This window comes from Carlito syrichta, unplaced genomic scaffold (assembly GCF_000164805.1).
Source record: "Carlito syrichta isolate Samal-C Ts95f unplaced genomic scaffold, Tarsius_syrichta-2.0.1 Scaffold314290, whole genome shotgun sequence".
In the NCBI taxonomy this organism is placed as follows: domain Eukaryota; kingdom Metazoa; phylum Chordata; class Mammalia; order Primates; family Tarsiidae; genus Carlito; species Carlito syrichta.
The window spans coordinates 397,405-408,201 of NW_007258386.1; the positions used below are offsets into that span (position 1 = coordinate 397,405).

The 10,797-nt window shown below is 37.9% G+C and overlaps 1 protein-coding gene across 2 annotated transcripts in view; it reads right to left on the bottom strand.

Moving 5' to 3' along the window:
- Positions 1–10,797, bottom strand: part of SMARCC1 (SWI/SNF related, matrix associated, actin dependent regulator of chromatin subfamily c member 1) — a 212,187-nt gene that overhangs the window by 147,238 nt on the left and 54,152 nt on the right. For both annotated transcript variants that reach the window (XM_008071323.1, XM_008071322.1), the window contains exons 4-6: positions 8,322–8,403; positions 7,049–7,141; positions 319–388 (exon numbers count right to left, since the gene is read on the bottom strand). In XM_008071323.1, coding sequence (XP_008069514.1) covers positions 319–388; positions 7,049–7,141; positions 8,322–8,403 — 245 coding nt within the window. The remainder of the gene's footprint in view (positions 1–318; positions 389–7,048; positions 7,142–8,321; positions 8,404–10,797) is intronic.

Below are 10,797 nucleotides of genomic sequence, written 5' to 3' on the forward strand. Positions count from 1 at the left end.
AAAAAAAATATATATATATATATATATAGAGAGAGAGCAAACATTAACAAGATTGATTACCAACAACAACAAAAATAGAAGTCTAATAAATATAAAATTGGGCAGACCAAAAATAGTTTGCTTAGCCCAATTAAACAGAAAAAAAAAACCAGGGGTAGAAAAAAATCTTCATTACAGAAACTATATATTTAAATAACCTGTTGTATTTAATAACAGTCTCTTTTTAAAAGCTAGTTATTCTGTATTGGCTGATAAGACAAAAAAAAATCCATATTGTATGATGGATGACTATCAGTTCACAACCAAAAACTAACTTACCATCCTCTTGTGAGGAAGAATATGGATAAATGTGATGGGAAGCTTTTGACTTCTCATCAGTAAATGTTCCCTGGAAAATAAATAAATAACATAAAAATAAAATTCATGGCAAACAACCTATGAGATACCAGATATAAATTCCATTTAAATTATAAAAGCATTATTTTTGCTTACATTATGAAACTGCAATATACTTACTATTTTTAGCCAAGTAAAGGAATACTGATTAACAGCAAAACAACAAAAAAAGTGTTTATACAGTTTTTACTGGTGTACAGAAAAATAATTCAAATACCTCTTAGCTAATTCTCTATATATCTCTCCTGGGTATCCAAATTAGCAAAATGGGTACCTCTAATCCTTAAAATTACTCCAAAGTTATCACAAATTATCACCATTATTTGAAACGAATCAGTACAGATTTATGGCCTTGAGCCATAAGCTAGGGCTACATACAGGTATACCTCAGAGATATTGCAAGTTCATTTACAGGCCTCCACAATGAAGTGAATATCATAATAAAAGGAGTCACACAAATTTTCTGGTTTCCTAGAGCATATAAAAGTTATGTTTATGCTATACAGTGGTCTATTAAAGTGTGAAGCAATCTTAAAGACAATGTACATATCTTAATTTTACAATACTTTCTTGCTTAAAAAAATGCTAACAATCATCTGAGCCTTTAGTAAGTAGCTATCTTTTTGCTTGATGGAGGATCTTGCCTTGATGTTGATGGCTGCTGACTGATCATCAGGATGGTAAATGCTGAAGGCTGGGGTGGCTATGGCAAGTTCTTAAAATAAGGTAACAATGATGTTTGCCACATTAATTGACTCCTTTCATGAAAGATTTTTCTATAGCATGCGATATTATTTCTTTTTTATGCACAGGAAAACTTCTTTCAAAATTGGAGATAATCCTCAAACCCTGCCACTGCTATATCAACTAAGTTTATGTAATATTCTAAATCCTTTGTTCTCATTTCAACAATGTTCACAGAATTCTTACCAGGAATAGATTCCTTCACAAGAAACCACTTTCTTTGTTCACCATTCAAGTATTAACATGAGACTAGAGAAATTAAGTCAAACTTCAGGTTCTACTTCTAATTCTAGTTCTTTTGCTATTTCTACCACAGTTGCAGTTACTTCCTCCACTGAAGTTGAATCCCTATGAAGATGGAAATCGACTTCTTCCAAAATCCTGCTAATGTTGATATCTTAACTTCCTCCCATAAATTATGAATGTTCTTAGTGGCATCTAGAATGATGAATCCTTTACATAGGTTTTCAACTGACTTTGCCCAGATCCATTCGAAGAATCATTATCTATGATAGCTATTGACTTATAAAATGTATTTCTTAAATAATAAGACTTCTAAGACAAAAGTATTCCTTAATCCATAAGTTAGAGAACAAAAAGTATGTTAGCAGGGATGGAAATAACATTAATTTCCTTGTATTTGTGTATTTTCAACAAAGCTCCTGGGTGACTTAGGTGTATGGTCAATGAACAAATATTTTTAAAGAAATTTTTATTTTTCTGAGCAGTAGATCTAAAGAGTTGGCCTAAAATATTCAGTAAACCATGCTATAAACAGAAGTGCTGTCATTCAGGCTTTGTTATTCCATTTACAAAAAACAAGCAGAGTAGATTTAGCATATTCTTTTTTTTTGAGTTGCAGTCTCAATCTGTCGCCCAGGCTAAAATGCAGTGGCATGCTCACAGCCACTGCAGTTTCAACCTGATGGGCTCAGGAGATCCTTCCACCTCAGTCTTTCAAGTAGCTGGAACTACAGGCGTGCAATACCATGCCCAGCTAATTTTTTGATTTATTGTAGAGATGAGGTCTCACCAAGTTGTCCAAGCTTGTCTCAAAACCCTGGGTTCCCACAATCCTTTTGCCTTGGTCTCCCAAAGTGCTGGAATTACAGGCCTGAGCTACTGTGCCTGGCCAGATTTAACAAAATTCTTAAGAATCCTAGGATTTTCGAAATGGTCAATGAACACTAGCTTCAACTTCCCTAGCTGATTAGCACCAAAATAGAGGTAGCCTGCCTGAAGCTTTGAAGCCAGACACTGACTTCTTCTCTGTAGCTAGGAAATTCCTAGACAGTCTTCTTCCAATATAAGGCTGTTTTGTCTACACTGAAAACCTGCTTAGTACAACTACTTTTATCAATAATCTTAGCTAGAGAGAGGCATGGTGGCTCACACCTATAATCCCAGCATCTTGAGAGGCCAAGGTGGGAGGAATACTTGAGCCCAGGAATTCGAGACCAGCCTGGGCAACAAAGTGAGACCCCATCTCTACAAAAAAAAAAAAAAAAAGTTTCTTTTAAATCAGCCAGGCATGGTAGTGTGAATCTGTAGTACCAGCTCCTCGGGAGGCCAAGGCAAAAGGATCGCCTGAGCCTAGCAGGTCAGGGCTGTGGTGAGCCTTGATCTTGTTACTACACTCTAGCTTAGATCACAAAATAATACTCCAATTAAAAAAAAAAAAGATCTTTCCTAGATCTAGATAACTTGCAGCAGCTTCTCCATCAGCACTTGCTGCTTCAGTTGCACCTGCACTTGTATGTTCTGGAGACAGTGTCTTTCCTTAAATCTCATGAACCACCAAACCCTTACAAGCTTCAAACTTTTCTTCTGCATTCACAGATCTAAAGAGAGGTAGGGCCTTGCTCTGGCTTTGGCTTAGGGGAACATTGTGGCTGATTTGATCTTCCATCCAGACCTCTCAAACATGCTCAGTGTCATGGCCAGGAGAGGTAGCTCGGCAATTTGGAAAGTCAAGGTGAGAGGACTGCCTGAGCTCAGGGATTCGAGATCATCCTGAGTAACTTGGTGAGACCACATTTCTACATAAACCAAAAAATTAGCCAGGCAAGGTGGCGTGCGCCTGTGGTTCCAGCTAAAGAAAAGGCCGAGTAGGAAAGATCGCTTAAGCCAGTAGGTTGAGACCGGGGTGGCCGTGAGCCTACCACTGCATTCCAGCCTAGGTGACAGTGTGAGTGAGACTGACTCAAAAAAAAAAAAAAAAATCCATATCAGAGATAAAAGATGTTTGGTTTTCTTATCATTTGTGTGTTCACTGGAGTAACACTTTTAATTTCCTTCAAGAACGTTTCCTTTGCATTCACAACTTGGCTGTTTGGCTCAAAAGGCCCAGTTTACAGCCTATCTTGGCTTTCAACATGACATTCCCACTAAGCTTAATGATTTCCAGCTTTTGAGTTAAAGTGCAAGACATGCAATATTCTAAAATGTTTGTTCTCATTTCAACAATGTTCACAGGAATAGATTCACCAGGAATAGATCCCCTCTAAAGAAATCACTTTCGTTGTTCACCCATTCAAGTTTTATCAAGAGACTGCAGCAACTCAGTGACATCTTCAGGCTCCTAGTCTATTTCTAGAATTCCTCCTTTCACTTGAACACTCAGAGACCATTATAGTGTTATTAATTGGCCTAATCTCAATATTTTTGTGTCTCAGGGAATAGGGAATCCAGAGGAGAAGGGGAGGGGGGGGGACCAGTCAGTTGGTGTAGCACTCAAAGCACACATATTTATCAACTAAGTTTGCCATCATCTATGGGCATGGTTTGTGCTCCAAAATAATTACAATAGTAATACTGAAGATTACTGATCACAGACCACCATAATAGATAAAATAATAACAAAAATTTTTTAAAATGTGACACAGCGACACAAAACTAAGCACATACTGTTGGAAAAACGGTATCAACAGACTTGCTCAACACAAGGTCTTCAAAAGCCTCCAAAAATTTTTAACACATGTCTGTGAAGCACAATAAGGTTAAGTGCAATAAAATGAGGGATGCTTATATTTACTAATTATTATAACCAGAAACATAAAAATGCACCACCTGAGAAAAATTCTAAAATTCAAAAAATTAGAACTCTCTAAACATGAATTAGCTGCTTTATAATTTAAGAAATTCTCATTCACTGAAACTAATCAAGTACATTTTTCACCAGACACCAGAAAGGCTGCAAAGAAGCTACTGTCATGAGTATGAGGCAACAGACAAAATAGCACAATATCTAGGACCCTGGCCTCTGAAATCCATCAAACAGAACCTCAGCTCTGTCATTTATTACTACTTAATATGAAACAAGGCTGTTGGTTTATTTTATGTTTCACTGACTTCTGTGAAATGAAATGATAACAATAATGCCTATATCAAAAATCTTGGTAGGACTGACTTAATAGATGCAATAAACTAAAAATAGTGAAAGGCATACTGAAGATGCACTATCTATGTGGGTTGTTAATGAACTTTAAAATGCCTTTTTTTTTTTTGATTAGGAGTCTCACTCTGTCACCCAGACTGGAGTGCAGTCGCCGCTCCTGGCCCCGGGCAGCCTCAACCTGCTGGGCTCCAGCGATCCTTCTGCCTCAGCCTTCCAAGTAGCTGGAACTACAGGCACGCACTACCACGCCTGGCTAATTTTTGATTTATTGTAGAGATGAGGTCTCGCCAAGTTGCCCAGGCGGGTCTCGAACCCGCGGGCTCAGGCAATCCACTCACCTCAGCCTCCCAAAGCGCTGGGATTACAGGCTGAGCCACCGAGCCCAGTTTAAGCTTTTTTCTTTTTCTTTTTTTTTTTTGAGTTGGGATCTCACTCTGTTGTCCAAGGTGGCACAATCACTGCTTATTTCAGTCTCAAACTTCTGGGCTCAGATAATCTTTCCACCTCAGCCTCTACTGAGTAGTAGCTGGGAGTATAAGTGCACTACCACACCTGATTAATTTTTTAAAATTTTCTGTAGAGTAAATTCTCACTATGGTGCCTAGGCTGGTAAGCATTTTAAATGCACTGGCTGGGAGTCGTGGCTCATGCCTATAATCCCAGTACTTTAGGAGGCTGAGGTGAGAGGATTACCTAAACCCATGGGTTCCAGACCAGCATAGGCAACTTGGCAAGACCTCATCTCCACAATAAATAAAAAAATTAGCTAGGTGTGGTGATGCACACCTGTAGTTCCAACTACTTGGAAGGCTGAGGCAGAAGGATCACCTGAACCCAGCAGGTTGAGGCTGTGGTAGCCATGAGCATACAACTGCACTCCAGCCTGGGTGACAGAGTTGAGACTCCTACTCCAAAAACAAAGGAAAAAGAAGGCCTGATCATCAGTATTCAATAAAGGTAATATTATTATTAACTCTTAAGGTCTTTTTCCTAAGAGTCTATGAAAACAGCTAGAACCTTACATCTCTTGGCAGGGTATTGCCAGAATACAATCACAGATTTCTTTAAAAATATGACAGCTAAATATTCAGCATAAACTTTAGAACAATATACAAAATATTTCTAGCATGATTTGGTAGCAAAAACTGAAGGTAACTTGAGGCCAGGCGTAGTGGCCCAGCACTTTGGGAGACTGAGGTTGGAGGATCACTTGAGCCCAGGAACTCAAGACTGGCCTAGGCAACATGGACAGAACACGTCTCTACAAAAAATTAAAAAATTAACCAGGAGTGGTGACATGTGCCTATAGTCCCAGCTACTCAGAAGGCTGAGCTGGATCACTTGAGCCCAGGAGTTTGAGGCTGTGGCAAGCCATGATTGTGCTACTGGACTCCAGTATGGGTAACAGAGTGAGACACTGACTCAGAAAAAAAAAAGAGTAGGTAATTTCAACTTGAAGGCAAGACCCAGTGGGTTAGTTTATATCATTTCTGCCCTCTGACCATTCCACATGTAACTAAGCTACATATGACAGTCAATTCAATAAATAGGTACATTACAAGAGAAAAGAAAGTTAAATGATCTATTCAGCCATATTAGTAAAAAGAGAATAAGGACTTCAGACTACCCGATCTGACAACATAATTTTATTACCTTTCACTTTGGCAAGGATGTCATAATATAAGAGGCAGACTATAGTAAATCCACAAACGTAAGCAATATTGGAAACATTCACTTTCAGAACATGTGAGATATTTTACTAAATGCTTCAACATACATAATTCAAGTGGCAATCTCCTTTGTAGCAGGAAAAATTAAAGGTATTTTATGAGACCTCTTAACCAATCCTAAGGATCAGTAAAACTTTGTCAAACAAATGGTGTTTCAGAAAATTATCTTCTGCCTAGATCTTTTCAGGTAGTGTACCATGTCATGAGTTTGATTACAATTTAACCACATATAATCACAAACCTATATATAGGAAATACTCAAAGTTTCAGCCTAAAATGAAGTTAGAAGAAGGAGGACAAGATGTTAGAAGACAATGCATATAAATCAAGCTGATGGAGAAAGTTAAATTTTTTCAATCTTTTTTTTAAAACCGCATATATTAAGTAATGCATATAATGGGGAGTGGGGGTAGAAAGGATTACTTGGAAGTAATATCTGATCTCTTCCTACCAACAATTATGTCCTCAACTTTCTGTCTGACTTTGTAATCAAAGCAATATAGAGGTCTATGATGCAGAATAAAAACACTGGTCTCCTTAATTCTATGTAAGTGCAAGTTACAATAAGACTATGCTAACTCTATACCAATGATTTTATTAAATACAACTACAGACTAAAAATTGGAGATGAATGGAGATTTTAAAAACCTGGTATTTGAGAACTCAAAGCAAGAAAACTTTCTTTTACTGCAGATATATACAAAAATCCAAAGGTATTATGACTGACATTTATTAGAGGTTTACTACTACACAATGTTTATGAAGTGATCATGACTATTACCTGATGCCGTTTGATGATATCTTTCAATTTGTTAGCCAACTTCAGGTCAATGTCTGGAATGAGGTAGATGTTGGGTCTGGTCAGACAATTGTTCTGAAGAACAAAGAACAGATTTTCAATCCCTCATGGTTGTTGAAATAATGTCATACTATTTACACATTACCCTAAAAGCAGAAGTTGGGACTCAAAGCCATACTTCTTAAAATGCAAAGATGTACTTAGATATAGGGTGCAAAAGTCATATCTCAAGATAAAACCTAGGTGTTTGTCAGGCCATTTAAAATCATCCCCAGATTCCCATTCTGCACTTGGTTACACCTGAAAAAAAATGTTGAGCATAATGACCAAAAGAAACTCAACCACTTTTTCCATTAAGGTACCATACCATATTGTCAGGTTGATCCTCCTAGCCAATTTTACCTGAATTTACCTTAACAGTATAATCTAGTGTTTTCAGTTATATCTTTTATTTGGGAAAGATTTTAGCTCCATTTTCCCATTTCTAATCTTAAAAATAGCAATGATAAAACACTTATATTAGCTCCCCAAACCATGACCAAACTCTCAACCAGCAAATAAAATTATTTTCCTACCTAAGAGTCTGTGAGAAAAACTACTTTCACACATTAACAGTAATACCTTGCTGAATTTTTGCCTGCTTCCTCTTCCCAGAAAGGTTAATTCAGTGACTACTATAAATTACCAATCAATACACATACTAGGAAACACAAAGAAGAAAATTAAGCATTTCCTCCTCCAGGCTGAAAATTGGAGGTGAGTGGAGGGAAAAAAAGCCTGGTACTTTAAGATCTCAAAGTGAGAAAACTCTTTTACTGCTGATATATACAGAAAACCAAAAGTATATCTAAGAAAGGTATATCTCAAAGGTATATATAAAGAACTCCCCAGGTTATAATCTAGTTAGAGAAATAAGATCTATATTTATGGCCACAATCATGGAAGAAATCCACAGAAAATGTTTAATCAAGTGACCAATAGGATGAAAGAGTGTTTATATTAAATAAATAAAGGTGATGCAAATAATGCATTAGGTTAACTTAACAGAGAAAATTATCACAAATTATTTCACCAGAAATTTAAAGTCAACAGTTTTAAGATGATGAGATTAATCATAGCTCCAAAATCCCCAAACACCCATAAAAATAATAGATTTCAGAACATTTTTCTTCCTCTGTTCTTTGGCAATCCAGTAAAGCCAATTTTAGAACTGAAAAACACATATATTTTTAAAAATCTTAATAATCTAAGTTACCTGTACCAATGTTTTTTCAATGTTCATAAACATTTCAACATTACGATCCATTCGGGATGGATTCTGAAGGTCAAAACGCCGCCTAAAAAAAAAGACGATTAATCACTAATTTGTCTCTCACCTCACTGTAAAATCCTGGTTTCAGAATTCAATACAAATGAGTTAGAAAGATGTAAAAATTAGCACTCTACAAAATATGTAAGGGTATTCACTAAGTAAGATAAGGACGCCGGGCTTAGTAGCTCAGCCTATAATCCCAGCACTTTGGGAGGCTGAGATAAGTGGACTGTCTGAGCCCACGGTTCGAGACCCGCCTGGGCAACTTGGTGAGACCTCATCTCTACAATAAAATCAAACATTAGCCAGGCGTAGTAGCCCGTGCCTGTAGTTCCAGTTACTTGGAAGGCTGAGGGGGAAGGATCGCCGGAGCCCACCAGGTCAAGGCTGCAGTGGCCAGAAGCGGCCGCTGTACTCCAGTCTGAGTGACAGAGTGAGACTCCAATTCAAAAAAAAAAAGATAAGAATGCACAGTGTCAACACCTCTATAAAAGAAATAACATGACAATTCAGCCTGGTCAAAATGAATCACCAATTCTATAAGCTATCCAATTTTCCTTCAACCTAAAATATTTTACACCTTAAAGAAAAGTAATCCACAGATTCAAAGGCAGGGAACTACCACACTACATTGCAAGTATATGGGAAACTTGTTTACTTTACATATGTTTAAAAATAATATGTTTGGCCAGGCGTGGGGGCTCAAGCCAGTAATCCCAGTACTTTGGGAAGCCGAGGAGAGAGGACTGCCTGAGCCCAGGGGTTTGAGACCAGCCTGGGTGACTTGGTGAGACTTCATCTTTACAATAAATCAAAAAATTAGCCTGGCATGGTAGCACACGCTTGTAGTTCTGGCTACCTGGAAGGCTGAAACAGAAAGATCACCTGAGTCCAGCGGGTTGACACTGGGGTAGCCATTAGCGTGTCAATGCACTCCAGGCTGGGTGACAGTGAGATTCTGACTCAAAAAAAACCCAAAAAACAAAATAACAATAATAATAATTTGTTCACATTCAACAATGTCTATATTCTCTTAGACAAAGGAAAGCATCTTGACTATTTAATACTGATACAGATGTAAAAACATGATTTCAACAAACAAAATTTCCTCAAACAAATTTTCTAACTGGCCACAGCAACAGTCAAGTATAGAGATTCTCTCTTAATGTGAAATTATGGAATAGATAGGAGTATCACAAACCTGTAACAACCAATAAGAGGTAAGATAGCAAAGACATCCTTGATCCATGGAAGATAAGATTCAAGTGCCAGTCTTTCTTCCACAGAAGGTCCAAAAGACAGGCCAAAGGGAGAGGACTATGGAGATGGCCATAACTATCAAGATTTAGGCTTATAAACTGGGCACAGTGGCTGTAATCTCAGCAATTTGGGAGAACGAGGCAAGAGAATAGTTTGAGAACAGCCTACACAACACAGTGAGATCCCATATCTACAAAAAATTTAAAATCTTTAAAAAATTAGCAAGGTGTGGTGGCATGAATCCGTAGTCTTAGCTACTCAGAAAGTTGAGGTCAGAAGATATCTAAAGAAGATAATTTCAAGTGAACTATAACTAAGCCACTACACCCTAGACTAGACAACAAAGAGAGACCCTGTCTCAAAAACAGAAAAAGATTATGGCCAGGCACAGTGGCTCACGCCTATAATCCCAGCACTTTGGGACGCTGAGGTGAGAGGACTGCTTGAGCGCAGGAATTTGAGACCATCCTAGGCCAAATAGCAAGACCTCATCTCTACAAAAAAAAACAAAACAAGAAAAGTAGCCAGGTGTGGCAATGCACACCTGTAGTCCCAGCTACTCAGGAGGCTGAAGTGGATGGACTGTCTTAGCCAAGGTGGTCAGGGCTGCCGTAAGCCATGAGTATGCCATTGTGCTCCAACATGAGCAACAGAGTAAGGCGCTGACTCGAAAAAAAAAAAAAAAGTTACACATAGTGCTTTAATCAACAAACCTGACAAATCATAGAGTTATATCTTTTCCTTGAGAATATATAATATGGGAATATCCAGGAAAAACCTACAAAAATTGTCTGAGTGACTGACATTTATTATTATAACAAAGTACAGACAATTATAAAGGAAACAAATAAGCATGCCATGCTCTCAAGGAACTTTAATGTAGCTATGATAAAAATCACATGGAGCATTTTAAATTATGTGACAGAGAAGAGAAATAGTCTTCAGAAAAGCATCCATCTGAAAAACTAAACGGTTAGTATCTGCCATAACTACATAACCCTAAGATCCACCACCAGCTCAAAAAAAATTTTAAGCCGGGCTCGGTGGCTCAGCCTGTACTCCCGCGCCTTTGGGAGGCTGAGGTGAGTGGAATGCCTGAGCCCACGGGTTCGAGACCCGCCTGGGCAGTGAGACCTCATCTCTACAATAAATCAAAAAA